At 50.4% G+C, this 20,194-nt stretch overlaps 2 protein-coding genes across 3 annotated transcripts; one reads left to right on the top strand and one right to left on the bottom strand.

Moving 5' to 3' along the window:
• Positions 1-48: 48 nt before the first annotated feature.
• ALDH9A1 (aldehyde dehydrogenase 9 family member A1) lies at positions 49-11,908 on the top strand. Of its 2 annotated transcripts, XR_007507069.1 has the most exons (12): positions 49-2,397; positions 3,113-3,258; positions 4,302-4,431; positions 4,755-4,889; positions 5,369-5,565; positions 6,412-6,552; positions 7,289-7,477; positions 9,609-9,696; positions 10,075-10,216; positions 10,774-10,886; positions 10,999-11,187; positions 11,356-11,908. XR_007507069.1 is itself a non-coding variant. In XM_049808882.1 (11 exons), the coding sequence occupies exons 1-11, from the start codon at positions 2,217-2,219 to the stop codon at positions 11,091-11,093; spliced, it is 1,557 nt and encodes a 518-aa protein (XP_049664839.1). In that variant the 5' UTR covers positions 49-2,216; the 3' UTR covers positions 11,094-11,908. The 2 variants fall into 2 exon arrangements, 1 of the variants encoding a protein (XP_049664839.1); XM_049808882.1 differs by having other exon boundaries at positions 10,999-11,908.
• Positions 11,909-12,119: 211 nt separating this feature from the next.
• On the bottom strand, positions 12,120-19,097 carry MGST3 (microsomal glutathione S-transferase 3). Its single transcript, XM_049808897.1, has 6 exons — positions 19,011-19,097; positions 15,660-15,783; positions 14,678-14,751; positions 13,935-13,992; positions 12,716-12,788; positions 12,120-12,355 (listed from the first exon to the last, which is right to left on the bottom strand). Exons 2-6 carry the CDS (start codon positions 15,774-15,776, stop codon positions 12,246-12,248), a joined length of 432 nt encoding a protein of 143 aa, XP_049664854.1. The 5' UTR covers positions 15,777-15,783; positions 19,011-19,097; the 3' UTR covers positions 12,120-12,245.
• Between the last annotated feature and the right edge of the window lie 1,097 nt (positions 19,098-20,194).

Genomic DNA, 20,194 nt, shown 5'->3' on the forward strand with positions numbered 1-20,194 from the left:
GCAGTTGATTTAGTTTGCAGCATGGAAATCAACTCAGAAAGCAAGAGTGAGATCTACGAAGTAGACAGGTTGGAAAATTCAGAACGATTATGCTGCAAAGTGACTCTCTCAGCCACAAGACTTGGCTCTAGTCTTGTGTAGTAGTGAGCTGGGCAAGGAGGTGGGCTTAATTCTCCCTTAGCAAGACTTCCAGCATGGAGGGTGAGGTTTTTTGTTGGCTCAGGTGACTGCAGGCACTAGAACCTGCCTCTGTGCCAGGCTGCCCTTGGAGGTTGCAAGTGTTTCTGGATGTACTGTCAGCCTGTGTCTTCCTGGCAAAGTACAGCCCCACAGAGATTTTTGTGGCATTACACAGCTTCTGTAAAAGTTGCTTGCTTAGGCAGAATCTGCTCAATTACAGAAACAAACCTGGCCTTCAAACTTGAGTGAACTGTTAAAATATGTCAGTACCATCTACTGGTACTGAACCTTTTATTGCCTGAGTGGTTATGAGAGCAGCGTTTTATTTCATGCTCCTTAGTTTACTGCTGAACAGACTGATGATCATTATGCATCTTAAAAGGATTCTTTCTTAGGCCAGGAAGCTCTCTACACTGTCTTCTGCTTTACCAGATAACTACCTGGCTCAGTCTTGTTGGCTGGAACCTGCTCACCTTGTTTAAAAGGGGGGAATAAATCTTGCTGCCACTCTCAAGTTAAGCTGATAGTTTTCCTGAAGCAGGCAGTACCCTTAGGGACTATTATTTCTTGCTTCTGTGACCAGAGGTTTATCATGTGGTACTTCTTACTGGGAGTTTTTGACTAGATGGATGGCAAGAGAGTAAATCTGAAACACCTTATGGCAGTGTGGAGCACGTGCAATACTGTATTAAATACTAAATATTGGACTAATTTTCCCTAATAGGTATGGGGCACTTTTATAGGATTATTTAAAGATAAATCATGAGCGTGGAACTTCTACTGTATCCTGATGCTGCCTGGCTCTAAAGCTGCATTTTTTAACTTTTTTTTTTTTTTTTTTTTTTACTTACTGTTGTGTCTGGTGTAGCTACAACCTTCCATATGGAGCAGCCCCCATTGTGTAATTCCTGATTCCCTAGCGTGGCCTCTCATAGTTCAAGGGCCTGATCCCACGCCAAAGCCAGGAACACCCCAGCCTGTGTTACCTGCATGGAGCAGCCTTGTTGAAGTAGTTTATTCTGCAGCATATGGTTGTTTGCTCCAACAAAGACAGCCGCATCTGATCAAGCATAATGACAAACTTGCACCTTAAGGGCTTCGGAAGCCTTAAGTGCAGTACAGTAACTTTTCCTGCTGCTGTCAGAAACTCCGCCCTCAGCAAATCTGTGCGCTGTTGCATCACACCACTCTTTGTCAGCTGGGGAGGGAAGCGTTTGCACATCCACAGATTATCTGAGAATTATTGATCCGTTGCTATATTCTGGTTGCTTTCTGCTCTCATTTGTTTGCTACTGTAGTTCCCTGGGGGTTGTTAATCATTATAATGAACTGAGGGAGAACATCTTTCCAAACCTCAGCTGCTGAAAGGTCTGAATTCCAAGAATCTACAACATGGAACGAAAAACAACTTTATGACCACAGGAAGACTCTGGTTTGGGAGGAAAAAAGGATGTTTTTCGTTCTGTTTCATGGATAACTTTAAAAAAAAAAAAAAACCTCAACAGAAATTGCAACTGTGGTCACATCTTTGAGGAGGCTTAACTACTGCCAGGGGGTGGTAATATACGTGTGTTGCTGCTAGTCCCCTGCACGTGCTGCTCCCATCCATCATCTCGCACAGCTGTAGACCTGTTCATTTGCGCTTCTTTCTGTCCTTTACACACTTTGCAGCGCAGTCTTGCGTCCCGTCCCTGGCCGCAGCTATTAGAGGAGCTTTTCAGAAACTCTGCGGTAGGCGGCTGTGAAATATACGTCCGCGGGCGTTTGCTTTCCCGCAGCTCAGCCGTTCGGTTGTACGTATCGACTCGTTCTTTGCCAGTCTTAAAACAATTCACCGGCACCTCCAAAACTTCGGCGTCACCCGGCGTGGGACGTATTACCTCCGAGCCGCCAGGGGGAGCCCGAGCGCCGGGCAGGGCCGCGGGGCGGGGCCCGCGGCCCTGAGGTAAAAGGCACCCGGGTGGGGCTGGACCCACCGGTACGTCTCCCGTGGGGTTTTCCCGGCCCACCGCCTTCCCTTCCCGGCGGCCCAGCCGATGCTGGTGCGGTCGCGGTTGCCCAGCCTTTTGCCCCGGCTCTGCTCCTTTCGTCCCAGCCTCGCCATGAGCAGCGTTACCGGTACCGTCACCATCCAGCAGCCCCTCAACTACCGGGCGGGCGGCCGCGTTCAGCCCGTCGACGGAGGCCAGGCCGAGGAGGTGTATGAGCCGGCCACAGGTACCTCCCCGTTGCCTGCACGGGGTGTGTGGGGGGTTAAAGCTGCGCTGAGGCGCGGGGCCGGTGGCCGGGAGTTGCCTCCTTGTAATTTAACTGCAAGGGCCGGGTGCCATCGGCTTTTCCCAGCTGCCCACGTCGGATACCGCCTATGCAGGCGTCCTGAAGGCTGTGGTCTTTTGGTGGCTGCGTTTTGCCTCCTGCAGTGCAGGTCCATCATCAAACTTTTTAGAAGAAATCAGCTCTGATTCTTAAAAAAAATCGAGTGGTGCCTGATCTTGGCAAAGGATATGATTTAAACGTTTCTAAATTTATTTTTTTTTTAATTGGATATATCTAGGTTTCAGCAGAATCGCCTCAAGAAAGAGTGTTTAACTATGCTGGGGAATGTGTAACAGAGTCCTGAAGCTGGTGGTAGAAGTAAAACAAACTCCAGTGGGAAGTAGAGGAATTTTGTAATAATCGGAGCTAATTAGTAACTAGAACATGACTGTGGAGAATGGCAGATCTTGTACTTAAGACCAGCTGAATTGCAGCACCTCTTCTATAGCCAATTCCAAATCAGTGGGAACCATAGCATGAAGTTCTGCAAGCCTGGTATATATATATAGGTGGCTGGTCTGAAGACTTTGGGTTTTGATGCAAGTTAAACCATATTCTTCTGTGCCCCTTTTCTGAGATTTCCTGCCTGTTTATTTCCTGTTTAAAATGTGCCCAGGTCGTGTGATATGCAAGCTGCTCTGCTCTGGGCAAAAGGAGGTCGATCTGGCTGTGCAGAGTGCAAAGGCTGCCTTTAAAATATGGAGTCAGATGTCTGGCATGGAGCGAAGCAGGGTGCTGCTGGAGGCTGCCAGAATTATTCGGGTATGTTGTGGGAGCTCGTCTCCTTTTTTTGAGAGGGGTGGTTTTGTCTCTGAGCTTTCTTGTGGGTTACTGTGGTTGTTGGGGGCTTGCAGCAGGACTTCCAGAGCTCCAGGAGGAACACAGGAGTTAAAACCCACCTTTGACCAGAAGAGACAGTAGGCTGCCTTGGGCAGGGTTTCAGTCTTGTCACTGTATTCAAGGCCAGTGTGTACTTTCTCTGCTTAATTCTGTTAGAAGATATAAAACTGAAGCCATCCAGTCAAGATCTTGCATGGCTTCTTTTTACAAGTCCAAAGATTAAGCTGAAATTGCACAACTGTCACGTTGTTGAACTTCTAGCTTGTCGGACACTGTTGTCACGTGACTGGAGTGTGTCTTAGTTTAGCAATAAAAAAAATGTAGGAATGCTGGTTTTTATCTTAGACACCAGATAGTACACATGGGAGGGAGAGGATACAAATCTTGGACATCAAAGTTAATCCCTGTGGAGGCACGGATCTGTAAGAAACCAGACCTTCTTTCCCCATTGTGTATATGTGATGAGAAAACTGTTTCCTTCTGCCAGACTTCCGCGGTAGGATAATATTCCTGTCAGGGAGATGGTCTGTTAAAGGACGTTTCCTAGCTGTGTTGCTTTGTCCATTCTTCACTAAGTCCTCTGGTTCCATTTTGATCTTGCTGTTTGTTGTTCTTCCCAGTTTAGTTCTGTGAATTCTAATCATTGTTTGCCAGCCAGCTCCCAAGTTCAGATTTGCTCATCTTTTAGATGAACAGGGATGTTAGGCAAGACTGGACCAGCAGTGAACCCCAGCAGCAGCAGCAGCCGTCTGTTTGACATTCCCCTGCAATTGGTTGCCACTGGGAAACTGATAAATAGCAGTTGGGAATGTACCTTTTAGAGATGACAGTTTCTCAAAGCAGAGCCTGGCTTACTGATGGCAGAGCCTTGTTTGGGACTTGTGTGCTTGAGAACCAGGTATTGCCTTGTGGAGTTCTACTACAGACTTCTCTAATGCATTATCGCTGTGCTGTGCCTCTCACAGGAGCAAAGAGAAGAAATTGCCACCATGGAAACCATCAACAATGGGAAATCTATCTTTGAAGCCAGAGTGGACATTGACATATCCTGGCAGTGTCTGGAGTATTACGCAGGACTGGCAGGATCTCTAGCTGGTGAGAACGTTAGTGGAGTTTGGTCTTTACTCTCTGTCCTGCCACTTGTATTCCCTGGTAATTTCCATGGCATGAAACCATCTTTACTGTTGATTTCTTAAGAGATGGACTACTCCTTTTTCTGAAGATCTTGGAAGGATTTTCAGAGATCTCTACCTAATGCTGCCATGCTCTGTGGGCACTTATGTACCTTCTGGGAGCTTGCTGGGGTAAAAGCCATGTGTCTCTGTTCCCAATCAAAGCAAGATCTGGCCCCTGAGGCTCTGGTAAGACAGGAAGGGGCTTTGCTCTTCTCTAACTTCTGGCTGTTTTTTTCTTTGCAGGTGAACACATCCAACTTCCTGGGGGATCCTTTGGGTACACTCGGAGAGAGCCCCTCGGAGTGTGTGTTGGGATTGGAGCCTGGAATTACCCCTTCCAGATTGCCTGTTGGAAGTCTGCCCCGGCCTTGGCTTGCGGTAATGAAGACTGTCTGTGCAAGCTTCTCTTTGAAGCCAAATGATCCTGTTTGGGAGAGTGATTGGGGGGATGAAGTCTAGGATTACCTTGAAGGAGGTGTTGAAGGATTAGCAGAACCTTCAGGCTGTTACTCTGGCAGGAAGGGAAAGGAAATGGAAGTGGGAACACGGCAGATGCTAGGAGGGCAGGGAGTGCATCAGGAAAAAGACTGATTGCTTGGCTTTGTTCCAGTTGGGGAAGGTCTCTGGAAATGTCTGCAGTGTATCCCACCCACTGGGAAGGTGCAGTTCCTCCCTTTCACTGGTTGCAGTGTTCAGCTGAAACTGTTTCCTCCTCTCTTGGGGGGAATCTTCTAGGATCTGTTGACACAAGCTTATTGTGTGGGTTGGGGTTTTTTTGTGTTGTTTTTGGGTTTTTTTCTTTTCCCTAAAGTAGTTTGGCTGTTAACCCCACCTTGCCTTTGTCTGGGTTCCCCTAGGCAATGCGATGGTCTTCAAGCCCTCTCCCTTCACCCCTGTTTCAGTGGTGAGGTTGGCAGAGATCTTCACAGAGGCCGGTGTGCCCAAGGGGCTCTTCAATGTGGTGCAGGGTGGAGCGGCCACAGGCCAGTTCCTCTGTCATCACCCAGATGTGGCCAAAATCTCTTTCACTGGCAGTGTGCCAACTGGCATCAAGGTAAAGGCACCTTCACACTCGGGGACACAAGGTGTCTGTAGTGCCAGCCTTCCTGGTGTGCTGCGGACATTGATATCTCCTTGAGCTTTTGTGCATGAGGCTTGTAAAGATGGGGTGTGAGTCAGCATTTCTGGGTCTGAGCATGGAGCTTGCATGTACAGGGTTACGCTGGGGATCCAGTTAGCCTACTGGGCATGGGCTTGGGCACTCGGTCCTTTCAGAGGAGCCTCTTGGTCATCTTTATTTCTTTAGCAGGTTAGGTTGCAGTGAAGTCTCTGAGCTGCTAAAGGGTATCTATGTAAGGAGGAGGGTACATAAAACAGAGCAGCACTGCGAAAATGTGGGAGCGTTTCTGGCAGTAATAGCTCGGTTTAGTTGTGTACAACCTACTGCTTTTAAGCAAGAGGTTAGTTTTTGTGAATTTCTTACCCTCAATTTATTCTTCAAATAAATTCTTCGATCAGAAGTCCCTAAAAAGACTTTTAAAAATAAATTCTGATTTGAAAGAGGGGAAATGTTGCCCCTTGAACGCTCCCTACATGTGTGTACCTGTGGGGTGCAGTGACACAGATGCGGTTATAGCTGTCCTCAGCTTAGGCTGAACACAAGACTTCCTGCAAATGACTCCTCAGGTTTTGTTGGTTTTATCTTTAAATCAAAGAACAAACCCCAAACCCTCTGAGACTGTTCCCAGTCTGAACTAAACACATCTAGGAAACCCCGTTTGCCCTTCGTGCTGTTTCTGTTGCTGGTGAAGGGCCCTGCAGGAGCTCTCCCTTTGGGTCTCTCTTGCCTCCCTCCACCAGCCAGTGGGTCATTTGTCTCTTCTATCCTTGTTTCCCTCAGATCATGGAGATGGCAGCTAAAGGGATCAAACCAGTCACCCTGGAGCTGGGGGGTAAATCCCCCCTTATCATCTTTTCAGACTGTGCCCTGGAGAATGCTGTGAACGGAGCCCTCATGGCCAACTTCCTTACACAGGGCGAGGTGTGTGTCCATGGGGCAGGAGTGGTCCTTCTCAGTGTGGTGGGGTGGTTTGAGAATTGGGCAGCAGAGCCAGCCTGTGGCCTTGCATAATGAGGGATGCCCTGAAGCTCCCATCTTGCCACGCATTTCCCTGTGCAGTGTCACAAGAGATCAGAAGGGATGCCCTTGCAGAAGCCAGTGTAGGGCATCACAGCAGAGTATGCCTGAGCTGATGCCTTGTCCTTCCCAGAAGTGGAGCCTCTCTAACACCCGGTACCCAGCTCAGAACAGTTGCTCCTGTGCCCTGGGCTCTAGTCTGGTGCTCAGAGGTCAAAAGAAGCTGTGCTGGTGTCCTCTGGAGGAGCAGCAGGTTCCAGTCTGGTGCACTGAGCCACAGCCCTATGGGGCTCTGTCCCGTATTTGGGATCTCTACATGTGCTGCAGGTTTTGTGTAATCCTGCTGGCAGATTAGTTTACCGAGGTCATCTCTGGGAACTGGAAAGTCAGCTCAAGTTCTCTTCTGCTGGTGAGTTGATGCGTTTTTGCCACCTGGTGGCATCATTACTACTGTGTCCAGCATGGACTGTTCAGTGCAGGCATGAGCACCAGGATAATCTAGTCTTCTTTGTCCCTAAGGACAAGTTTGCTGTTTTAGCTGTGGATGGGCTGTTCTGAGAGCCTCTGTAGCAGGTCCCAAGCAGGGAAGGACTGTGGAGTGCTGTGTGTCTTACACTGAGCAGCCTGCCCTTTATCCCAGGTGTGCTGCAACGGCACGCGGGTGTTTGTGGAGAGGAAGATACTGGATGCCTTCACAAAGGAGGTGGTGAAACGCACCCAGAAAATCAAAATTGGAGACCCGCTTCTGGAAGACACACGGATGGGAGCCCTCATCAACCGACCCCACCTGGATCGTGTCCAGGGCTTTATCAAGCAGGCGAAGGAGCAGGTGGGATTGTGATGCTGCCTTGTGACTACCCTGAAATGTTTCTCTTTCTTGTCAGACAGACTGGCCCATGCCTTCCTAGTTAAGCTGGGGTTTTTTTGTTGTGGTTGAATTACTCGTTAGGTGTCTTGGGCCACTAGATACATAAATTTGATGGGTGGACTGTTTGGTGGATGAGGAATTGGTTGGATGGTCACATCCAGAGGGTAGTGGTCAATGGCTCAATGTCCAGATGGAGATCGGTGACAAGTAGTGTCCCTCAGGGGTCTGTATTGGGACCAGTATTGTTTAGTATCTTTATCAGTGACATAGTGGGATCAAGTGCATCTCAGCAAGTTTGCAGACAACACCAAGCTGAGTGGTGCGGTTGACATACCTGAGGGACAGGATGCCATCCAGAGGGACCTGGACAAGATTGAGAAGTGGGCCCATGCGAACCTCATGAGGTTCAACAAGGCCAAGTGCAAGGTCCTGCACATGGCTCAGAGCAACCTCCAGTATCAATACAGGCTGGGGGATGAAGGGATTGAGAGCCGCCCTGTGGAGAAGGACTTCAGGGTACTGGTGGATGAAAAGCTGGACATGAGCTGACAATATGCGCTCACAGCCCAGAAGGCCAACCGTATCCTGGGCTGCATCCAAGACAGGGTGGCCAGCAGGTCAAGGGAAGTGATTCTGCCCCTCTGCTCTGGTGAGACCCCACCTGGAGTACTGTGTCCAGCTCTGAAATCCTCAGTACAGGAAAGACATGGACCTGTTGGAGCAGGTCCGGAGGAGGGCCACAAAAATGATCAGAGGGAGGGAACACCTCTCCTATTAACAAAGGCTGAGAGAGTTGGGGTTGTTCAACCTGGAGAAGAGAAGGTTCCGGGGACACCTTCTTGCAGCCTTTCAGTACTTGAAGGGGTCTTATAAGAAAGATGGGGACAGACTTCTTAGTAGGGCCTGTAGCAATAGGACAAGGGGTAATTGCTTTAAACTAAAAGAGGGTAGATTCAGACTAGGTATAAAGAATAAATTTTTTATGATGAGGATGGTGAAACACTGGAACAGGTTGCCCAGAGAGGTGGTAGGTGCCCCACGCCTGGGAACATTCAAGGTCAGGCTGGATGGGGCTTTCAGCAACCTGATCTAGTTGAAGATGTCCCTGCTTATTGCAGGGGAGGGTTAGACTAGATGACCTTTAAAGGTCTCTTCCAACCCAAACCATTCTATGATTAAAAGTGACCCAGTCCTATCTCTGAATCAGCACTGAAGTTGACATGGCTTTTCATATCCTGATGCTGCCAAGTTTTAGAGGTGGTGAGATACCCAGCAAGGCAGTGTGTAAAATGGGATAATCCATAAGATTTGGGCTGGTTTTAAGTTGTGGTGCCACCTTGCATGCTTGGCTGTTATCTCATTTGGGTTCCAGTTTTGTTGGAGAAAGAGCTTGCTAAGTATCAAAGGCCAAACTTACAGGCTGCTGGAAACAATCTCTGTAAGAGCAATAAGATCTACCCAGGCTTTTGTGGGTTTTTTTTTTCTCCAGGTTTTATTGTAAAGTGTAAAGATGTTTTACATGTCAGTGCTAGGTATATGACTAGGTGTAGCCAGTTTGGGGAAGGGATGGAGAAGGGGAACTGTGAGTGAAAGCCAGGAGGGCTAGACCAGGATTTGGAAACAGGAAGAGGGATGTGGAAGAAGATGTGGGGAAGGAAGGGAGAAATCCCCATCTCTAAAACTGGGCATTTGATGGAGGTAGGTGTTTCTTGCCAGGTGGAGTGCTAAGGGACTGGTTGACTCACTAACGAGGGAATTTACACCATGTGAAGATGTGGAAGTTAATGTGATACCAGCTGAGGATCTGCTCCTAGTTGTAGTTGCTTCCCTCCAACCTACACTGGCTCCTGTGGCACTTGCACCCCAAACTGGTGTTGTTTGGACTTCTAGGATGGGTCTCGCCCCCTGACCCTCATCTATCAGTGATGCTCTGTCAGCAGTCCTGACCTGGAGAGACGCCAGGGAGGGCACAGGCACGGTTTGTCCGATAGGACTGTAAACCCAGCTGGGATTATTGGCCACCCAGAGCTGCAGCAGCTGGGCAGGATGCTCCTGGATGTGTATGCCTACCTTCTGCTTGGCTCTTTTTCAGGGAGCAGAGGTGCTGTGTGGTGGGGACCTGTGGGTGCCAGATGACCCAAAGCTGAAGAATGGCTACTACATGCGACCCTGTGTGTTAGGTATGATCCCTCCTATCGTGGTCCTGTGGTCTTCTATGTGGATGTTACTGAGTTTCTTCTAGAAAAAGCTGTGTTCAGCATAACCTGCCTCTGTGTACATCCGCAGTGTAGACAGGCACTCATAGGTGCACTAGAGAGAGCTGAGGCACCCAAGAACTGCATCCAGAGAAATCTCTGCTGTTGGAAGGTCTGACAGGGCACGTGCAGTTAGTGCCTCTGCTGCCTTGAGATGCAGGATGGAACTTGTTCCACTGCTAGCCAAGTCAGGGGGGCTGTGCAGTGCTGAGTGCTGTCTCCAAGGCTGTGGGGGTTGCCAAATGCACAGGCTGTGCCACTAGCTCTTCCTCCTGAAGGACGTGTTCTCTGCCTTGCTTCCAGGGAACTGCACGGATGACATGACTTGTGTGAAGGAAGAAATCTTTGGGCCTGTCATGTCCATTCTGCCATTTGACACGGAGGAGGAGGTTGTGGAGAGAGCCAACAACACCAAATTTGGCCTGGCAGGTGGTGTCTTTACCAGGTATGACTGGGTAGTGTGGTTGGTGTGGAAGCAGTCTAGGGAGAAGGGAAATACTGCAGTAACTTGATGCTCCTCTTGCAGTGCCTGGCACAGGCATGGATATCCTCTTCCAGAAAAGCTGGAGCAAGGGATTGCCAGAAGGGAACATTGTAAATGACTGCACATCTCCTCCCAGTTTTTTTCCTGAAGGGTTAGGTGGGCCCAGCTGTCCTTCAGACTCCTTCCAGCCTGTGCTTGGCCTGCTGCCTGCCTTCCTGCATCTTGCAGAGACGTGCATCAGGAGCCTGCTACACTGCTGAAAGCATGCAAAGACATTTGCTGGCCGCTTGCCATAGTCTGCTTTGCTGGTGTCCTTGTCCTGCCTTCTCAAATCAAATGCAGTTTTGAGTGTCCTTGAGAATAGGAGCTGCATCCTTTGAGCAGGCAAAGACAGAGCAGGGCAGGCTGGGCTCCAAAAACCACTGCGACCTGCTGACCTTTCTGTAGTGGGATGTTAACTGGCAGGGAAGGAGGGAATGAATGGGAAGGGATCCAGCTGAATTGCCCTTTTCCTGCAGGGATATCCAGAAGGCTCACAGGGTAGTAGCTGCTCTCAAGGCTGGGATGTGCTTCATTAACAATTACAACATCAGCCCCGTGGAGCTGCCTTTCGGAGGTTACAAGGCATCAGGTGAGCTCTGTTTGACCTTCCCTCGTATATGACTACTTGCCAGTTACAGGGGATATGAGTGGTACCTGGCACAGCCTGGAGCTGTGTTCTCATTTCTGGCTTGTCCCTGCAGGATTTGGCAGAGAGAACGGGCGGGCAGCCATTGAGTACTACTCGCAGCTGAAGACTGTCTGCGTGGAGATGGGTGATGTGGAATCTGTGTTCTAGTGGCTCTGGGGCCTGCTCAAGGGAGCTACAGCCAGTTCTTGCCTGTCAGCCAGAGATGTGGATCATTTACACAGCAATAAAGTGCTCTAAAATTGTAAGTGCCTGGGTGGTAATGTTGCTGGAGCAGCATTTAGCCATCCTGCTCCTGCCAGGGGGAAATGTACACACAGGGCTTAGCTTGTGGGCCTGCTCTGTCCTGTCTGGTACCTTGGACTAGGAGGCAGCAATATGGCTTTCAGCAGCAGCTCATGCAACTACCTAGGTGTTGCCAGAGGCTTGTCAGTGACAGAGGCCTGGCCCAGACGGCTTCCTGTGCTGTGTGCCTTGAACCCCACTGCCTTCCACCCTCAGTCAACTTCATCTTTGGCTTAACAGGTATGACCCTACTCAGTGCACACATAAGCTCTTGGACACATTAATATCCTGTAGCTATAGGCTCTGTCTATTCTTTGACTATGTAAAAGCCTTAAGGGTAGGATTGTTTATTCCCTCTAGCCCCCTTGTAAACACAAGTTTTGTTTTTTTTTAACTGTACCTCACTTCCAAGGTGGGACTAAATATTGCGGGGATGGTTAGCTGATGCTGCCTGGGACAGGCATGGCCCTGTGGATCATCTCCACACACAGAGTATGGAGCACAACCAGGGTGGTAGCAAGCTCCAGCATAGGATAGAGTGCTGCTGCTCTTAACTGAAAGCTATTTGACTTCTTTCCTATAGGTCTACTGTTCTTTATAACATGATGAAGCAACAACTTTAAATGTTTGCCTACTTCTTTTTTAGCAATCAAATAAATAAATATTAACTCTGTCTGGAACATCTTATCTCAGAGTGACATGAATTGAGGGGTTCATAAAGAGGGCTGCTGCTGTATGGGTTGAACAGGGTGCAACATAGCTTTTCAGTCACTAAAAATCATAAAAGCTAGAACATCTCTGCCTGATGGGCACATTTCTTTAGGCATACAAAACCAGAGTTGTTCTAGCATTCTACAAAACTTCTTAAGAAAACCCTCTATAACTTCAGAATGAAAATATAGAATTGACAACTTCATTTTATTGAATGAGGAGAAAAGGAAAACAACCAGGAAATGTTCTAAAAGAAAAGAAAACAAAAATGCCTTTAGTTTCCCAGGCAGCCATCATGATGGTCAGTTAGTCCTGGCAGATCCAGCCGAGGTGCTGGCAAGCTGAATACACGCCTGTGCCCACTAGCCCAATGAGTGCAACTGAACCAATGGCCCCTCTCCTTCGGTTTTTTGGATCTGGAAAAAAGACATGTTTTGTCAGTTCAGCAGGCCATCACTGAAAGGCTAGCCTACCCCATCCTGAAAATTAAAGAGGGAGCAGGAATTAGAGATATATCTCAAGGCAAAACAGCAGGCACCAGCTCAGGCCATGTACCTACCCTCAGTCTGTGCTGTTATTAGGCTAGTGCTCTTCCTATCAGTAGGAAAAGCGTACTCAGAGTTAGCAGCCTGTGGACCTGCACCCTTTTCTCTACACCCAGAGTGGAAGCTTTATGCTGCCTCCTTGATGTGAGCTGGAGGAAAGAGCCCTGAGGCCACTGTGTAGGAGATTTGAGTTTCCAAGTGCCTGCTGCGTGCTGCAGGGTGAAGACCCACCTCCTGTGTAGTAGCCATGGGCATAAAGGATTCTCCCAAGGATCCAGGTGAGGCCAAGCCCTGTGGCAATCCGCTAGAGAGAAAGGAGAAACATTAAGGTTTTGGAGACTTGCTGCTTGCATGTGCTTTGCTGTTACAGCAGCCCTGCTTCAAAGAAGTGACTACCAACTACTGTGTGGGTGCTGACCTTGCCAGAACAACTGGGAGTCAGTGTGGGGGAGACAGGTGACTGATGCAGTGTGCTAGGGTGAGTTTTTTATAGGAGTCACTTTCATGATGCCTATGGGGAGGAAGCATGTGATGCAGAGTCTTGCTCTTTTGCAGCACAACTCTTCCCAAGCAAGAAATGGTTAAGTCATGCAGGCAGGAGATGCTGAATCTCATTTTACCAGTGTCCAGTTAGTGAGCTAGACCAAGTGCCACAATTTTGGAGGCAGCTGTTGCCCCAAGTCCCACTTCACTGCCTGCCTCCAGCAGGTGTACAGGTTTTCCTGTTGCAGGTGTTACAAACTTCCACCTTGCCTCTTAATTTAAAGCTTGCTGCAACCTGGCTCCAGTTTGCCAGATCTGCCTATGCTGCTTCCTTCCCTCTCTGAAAAAGAATATTCAAGGGCCTGACGTCTATTGGTGGCAAAGAAAGAGCTACTGGTTTTGGCCTCTCCCACATGCCTCCCTCCTCATGGGTTGTCCACATCTCTTAGTTAAAAATAATCCAGGCTTTTTTTGATCCTTTGCGGACCTCCTCTGGTGCAAGTGAGTAGGAAGATCACCATGTTCCCCATCTATTCTTATCAGATAGACTCCTCATGAAAGTGTTTTTAGGTGGGGGAAAAAGTGTTCCTGTCCTCCCCACAACCAGCTGCTGAGTAGTACTGTTGTAAGCCCAGCAGGACACTGCAGGGCTTGGAAGAACCAGGCAGGGTTGGAGGGACCCTTCCCACTCATGGTCTGGAGGCTGTGAATGCTTCCGTTTGTCCAACAAGGCACCCTTAGGGGAGGGAAAGGGCTCTAATAGCTGAAGCAGCAGTAATGAGTTTATTAAATACTTGTGATTCCCCTGCACAAGACCTTCTACAACTACATTTTCAGAAGGGGCACAGCTGTGAAGCAGCCTGCTGCCTCCAGAGGGGCTAGTTTGGCCTACTGCCCCCCACCCTCCCCAAGTCAGGGAGCAAGAGCAGAGTTCAGGCATGCAGACCTGCACTGTAGCATCACTTACCGGGTGGTAGACTCCACCAGTGGCTAAAAAGAACAGGAAGGCGGGATAAACTTCCAATCTGAAAATAAAAGCGAGGAGGCCGTGTTTGTGCTCAAGTTGCTCACAAAGAGGAAACTAGAAATGCAGAAGCTGCGAGCATCCCCTGCCAAGGTCTCTGTTGGGCCTGTTACAAATCTCTGTGCTCAATGCTGTGGTCACAGATGGAGGAAAGAAGGAATGTGAGCATACACGGACTTTTAGGGACTTCCCCTGTCTGTGCCTCTCTCCGAGCCCACCCACCCACTCTCTCCCTTCTGTGCCCTAAGCCACTGCTAAATACTACTTGCCACCAGCTAACCCAGGAAGAGTTGTTCCTCCCGAGCACCCCTCTGATGTGCTGTTGCAGCTTGGTTCACAATAGCTGGGTGGTCTTAGACCTCCCCAGAGGGAGACCTGGGCAGCACAACAGATCAGCAGTCCCCAGGCAGCCTCTTCTGGAAGCAAGATTTCTAGTGTCTTCAGATCTGCCCACAAAGGAAAAGATCCAGGCACCGGGGAAGAGGAGGCTGCTCCACAGCCCCGTCTCCTGGTTTAAGGCACGGTAAGGAGCCAGCATGGCCTTACTGCTGAGCATGACACGGCCGTGTGTTTTCCTCAAGCGTTGATCCTGAACCCAAGCGCTTGGCAGCAGCGAGTCTCTAGCTGTAGGCTCTGCTCCACAGCCCTGTGTATTTTCAAGGTCTGCGTTCGTACATGTTACTCACGTGTTCTGGTGTGCACGCTGGATACAGTTGAATATACGCCCATGTTCAGGGTCTGTGCTGTACATGGTTGGATACTGCCAAAAAAAAACCAAACCAGCAGCAAAATATGAGCAAGCGCTGTCTGGGCTTGGGAGCCTGTTCTCCAGCAGTGAGGACCATGCCCGGCAGCACCGCTCCCCAGGGAGCCCAGTGCTGCCCGGGTGCTTGCAAGACTGACTTGCGTTGGTAAGTTAGAGCCTGTCTCCTGCCCTGTGACCCACAAATGCTTTGTTGAAATTACTGCTTGCCCCAGGCCACTTCCTGAACTCCCTGAGCAATCTGGTAGCAGTGGGATCCCCCCCAACAGGTACCCAAGGTCTGCAGCACATGCCCGGGGCTGTCCTTGCGCCCACCCCTGCTTGTCACTTCCCCCAGTGACTTGGGGAAAAGAGCAAAGGAAGGTTTGTGCCTGGGGCCGAGTGGCACAGCAGCCTCTGCATGCCATCGCCCTGACTCACCGAGAGGACCGGCTGCCCCCACCCAGCCCACAGGCCTGCCCAGCTCAGAGGCGATGTGAGGGAAGGTCACTTTGAAAGACTTTTTGTGATAGGGCTCACATGCTCCCCCTGCCACGAGTTTGAGAAACCCTCCTGTCACTTTTGTTCCACTACAATCCCTTTGCCCCCAATGCTGCGTCAGCTGCCTTTGCAGGGAAGAAGGGCTGTGCGGTTTCTTGCTCATCAGCGTTTCCAAGCTCAAAGCCTTATGCTTTCAGCTGTCTCGGCTTGGTGCCAAGCACCTGATGCCCCAAACCCCAAGCTCTGTCGTGCCGTCTGCTCCAGTCTGGAGAGCCAGAATGACAGCTCCATCTCTTCTGCATCCGTGTGGAGGGGCAGGAAAGCCAGCAAGTCACCCAAAAATAAGCAAGGTGTCACCTAGCTTGTCTGCAACATCCCCTGCAGACTGGCTCCGACCTTCCCATTCCCTCAGCCTGAGCACTCACCTCCACGTTGTACTTCTTGCGGGCCTTGGCCACTTTCACCGCGAGGTGCGTGACCAAGACGAAGCTGGCAGCACCCGTCAGGATGACGTAGCCATACTCCTTTGAAAGAACAGCCATCTCGGTGCTGTCACAGAAAGAGAGCCCATTACTATTTTGGGGTGTGACTGGAGAAGTGGCAGCTCACTACACGCAGATATGTGTGTGTGGAAGAATTGCTGAGCAGGGACCCAAGACCTCCCAGCACAGAGACTGGCTGAAGGAAGAGAGAAATGGTGAGTCGGGGAATTTTCGCCTCTTGGTGCCTGCTGAGTATTAAGCAGCACAAAACAAGGGCTCTCTGCTCAGTTCCTGTCAAGCAAGCCTTCAAATCACGTTAAGTGTTGGTGGGAGGTGGTGTCTGGAGGACCTTAGTCCAGCCTCTGGCTCGGAGCAGGACTGCAGCCAACGGTAGGTCCCACCAGATCTAGCTGTGGCTGGCCAAGTCCCACGACCTCACTGACACGGCACTGTGCCTGCAGAGATGCTCCGGAGAGGTGGACAGAAAGTAATTGTTCGTGGCCACTTCCAACATCAGAGCTAGGGGTCACCAAATGAAGTCAGGAAACAGATTGGAAACAAACCAAAAGAAGTGTTTTTTCATGCAGTGGGAAACAGACCTGTGGAACTCCCTGCTGAGGGATGTTATGAATGCAGGCAGTTTTCATAAACTCAAGGGGAAAGTGAGCAAGGTAGGTAAATTGGGAATTATAATACAAACACAAACAGGCTCAGAAATCCCAGGCTGAATGGAGCTGGGCTATGCGAATGATTAGTTTGAACCTCTAAGGTCATCCTTACATAAAACAATAATAAAACCCACCACAACAATAGCAATAATAACTGAACCTTTTAAGCAAAGGGGCACCGGCAAGATGAGCGATGCTCGCTCCTGCAGCTTCAAGGAACCCTCTCAGAGTCACAAGTCAGTGAACAGCCCCAGCAACACACAGCTGCTGGCATTTACCAACATCTGCACACACAAGTCTGCCGGCCAGGAGACACCAAGGCCCGCGTGGTTTGCATTTAGTGGTTCTGTGCCTCCTTGCCCAGGCCCATTTCGGCTGGGACAGAGTTCATTTTCTTTGTAGTAGCTGGTATAGCGTTATGTTTTGGATTCAGTACGAGAGGAATGTTGATAACACACTGATGTTTTCAGTTGTTGCTACGTAGTGTTTATACTAAGTCAAGGATTTTTCAGCTTCTGATGCCCAGCCAGCGAGAAGGCTGGAGGGGCACAAGAAGTTGGGAGGGGACACAGCCAGGACAGCTGACCTGATCGGGGTATTCTGGGCAACGGTCAGCGAGTGGTGAGCAATTACATTGTGCATCACTTGTTTTGTACATTCCAATTCTTTTATTATTATTGTCACTTTATTATTATTAATATAACCATTATTTTCTTCCTTTCTGTCCTATTAGACTGTTCTTATCTCAACCCGTAAGTTTTACTTTTTTTCCCCCGATTCTCTCCCCCATCCCACTGCGAGGGGGTGGGCAGTGAGTGAGCAGCTGCGTGGTGCTTAGTTGCTGACTGGGGTTAAACCATGACAAGGCCTGACGGAAGCAGGGAGCAGAAGGTGCATCCAGCAGCCTCCTGCGCCGCTGCCCCGCAGCAAGGCCGCGTTGCACCCTTCTCCCTCTTTCCTGCTCCCCATCTGCCAGACCTGCCATCAGCCTGCGCCGCTGGGAGCTGCTCGGCACCGAGCGCTCCGGCACCTTCCCCGCCTGCAAGCGAGCACAAGGGCCCTTTCCCACAACTGTCTGGCACGGGTCCTCTTGCACAGTCCTAAACCTCAGATGTTGCCTGTCTGCGTAACCCATGACGGTGCTGCATCATGCAGCACAGCAGAAGACAGCAAAGATCTCTCTCCAGCACTGAGCCAATTCCCTCTCCAACCCAAAATCCCAGCCGATGCCTATCTCCCTCTGGTGCCTCCACGACGTAGCAAGGTTTTGGTGGCTCCTGCACTGTCCCACCAGCACGATCTGTCAGTGTGGGGGAAAACGGGCCACCTCGTGGAACCGGTGCAAACAACCTCGCTATTGCAGCAGCGCCGGCACCCCTCACAACAGATCTTCAGAGACTAGAGGCTTTTATTTCTCATTTGCAAAGGGATTATCAACAGAGCAAAGTGAAGACAGCAGCTGGCTTTGTCCACATGAAGTTTGGTAAACAATTATCAGTAAGAACATTGAAAACTAAAGTAACGAAGAAAAGTCATCTGCACCTACACATAATAGAGGTTAGCACCTGAGAGATGACACACTGAAAATATAACACGTTCCCACCCAGGAGAGCAGGTTGATGGTCACATTTCCCCCTTCAAATTACAAGGTTGGTGGAGACCCCCCGCCTGCCAGCAAGAGCGAAGCATTTTATCTTCACAGTGCTAAATTATAATCTGGGGCTTTATCTTAGCAGCAAAGAGCACAGCAAAGCATTAAGCCAGGTGTATTACAAAGCTGCTACTCCTACACTACTGGTATAAAACTAAACCTCGAGCCTTTGCTCTAGTAATCTGGAGCCACATTAAGCACTCCAAAGTCAACAGGACTTTCAGCCTCTCTCCGATTGCACGCCTTGCGGCTGTTTCCGGATTCTGGTGCCTTGTGCGTATCAGCAACCTTTGTCTGCAGCTGCAAGGACTTTTGCTAACGAACACCGGCCCGGTGCACAAGACTGAATTTGTATCTTCCGTGCAGCAATGTTTCAGGCCGGAGCCGCACGACCGAAGAGATTCTGGAGTGTGACACAGCACAGACCGGGAGCTGTAGCAGAAATGCTCCCCGAGGGTGCTTTTACTCCAGAATAAGGGTTCTTACCAAGTTTGCGGTAACGCTAGCGTTATTATGAGTCAGCAAAGCCGATGAATTAAGTCTCCTCGCGCAGACCCACGCTGGGATTCTGACCGCGCTCCCCGATCCCACCAGCTCAGACTTTCTCTCCAGCCCGGAGCGCCTTTTGTCCCCGCTGCCACCAGGCGAGCGAGCTGCTCCGCTCCGGAGGCAGAGCTCCCCGCCAGCCCCGCGGGGTCAGACCCCCCCCCTCCCCCCCCGAGCGTGCTGGGGTGCCGGCGGGGCCCCGCCGCCCTCCGCTCATCCCGGGGACCTTCCCCCGGAGCCTGCGCCCGGCGGGACAAAGGGGAAGTCAGGGAGGAAGGTCGCGGCCCTTCCTCTCTACTTTCTTTACCATCCGTCAGGATAATCAGCATAAGCACGCCTTGGGAGCGTTCCCTCCGCCCGTACCCCCGCCCGGCCGCGTCCCCGGTCCCCGGAGGGGTGAGCTGGGGGGGGTCCCCGGCCCTCACTCACCCTCAGGCGCGGCGCAGACCAGCCCGACAAGCTGCGGGAGGGAGCCGGGAGCGGGGCCGGCTCTGCCCGCCGCACCGCCCGCAGGCGGGGCCCCGCGGCGGCCGCCCCCGCGGAGGGATGGGCGGTGGGTGAGGTCGTGTTTGGGGAGGGAGTTTGACACGTGTGGGTCTGCAGGGGGATTGGCCCTGCCAGTGTCTTCCAGCATGCCAAGAGTGTTGCTAAGGGGGGGGCTGTCCTATCCAGTAGCTCCGCACATGTGTCCCCAGCACCTTTTACATATATATCTCTCTCTCCCTCTCCTTCTCCTTAGCAGACTGTGCTGCCGTACCTACTCTTAACCATTTTTGTCATAGCGACGATACCTAAGACAAAGATTTCAGCCTTGATTCACAGTTTAATGTCTCTAAGACAGTGTGGTAATTTATACCATGCTTGCTGGAATCTTCTCCTGCTTTTCCCTTTTATTTCACCAGATCCTGCTAGTATCGGATGAAGAAGCCAGTGTTTCACACGTGCAGTTGCTGTACTCGGTCAGGTAAGCAGATACTTCTCTTGGCAATTACCAGCGTTAGTGATATGAAGGATCTTACTTACATCTCCCTTTATTCTGGTCTGTAGAAGCCACCCTGGGACTTCGGCATCGAAACACAAGCCATTTCCAAGAATACTTGGAGTGTGCGTAAGCAATATCTTTTACATCAAAAAACTCCCGTTTTGGGGATATGTGATACAAAACTGGAGCTGGACTTTCCAGTTCTGTAAATGTTCATAAACTGGTGGAGGTACAGGGGGTCCGGCCGCAGGGGGACAGATGGCGTCTGTTGCTGTTGCCAGCATAATGGGGAAGAAAGCAGCACTCAGTGGGATCCCAGGCCTCTCAGTCCTGGCTTTAATCTCTTTATACATACCTGCCTTTCCACAGGAGAAAGTTCTTGGACTCCCTGGGGCTCCAGTGAGCCATCTGGGCTGGTCCCAATACGCTCTGCTGGGTTTTCTGGTCAAAATGCCTTGGTGAACTCCCTGGCTACAGCACACTGCCGGGACCTTTCCCATATTTCAGATCGTACCTCCTCAAGCCGGTCCCTGTGACCATGCTTTTATGTGGTCTCATGGTCAAACGGGAGCGTAAATGCATGGCACTATGCACACCTCTCATGCCCCCCCAAATTAATATCTTGCCAATG

Source organism: Accipiter gentilis, chromosome 8 (assembly GCF_929443795.1).
Source record: "Accipiter gentilis chromosome 8, bAccGen1.1, whole genome shotgun sequence".
In the NCBI taxonomy this organism is placed as follows: domain Eukaryota; kingdom Metazoa; phylum Chordata; class Aves; order Accipitriformes; family Accipitridae; genus Astur; species Astur gentilis.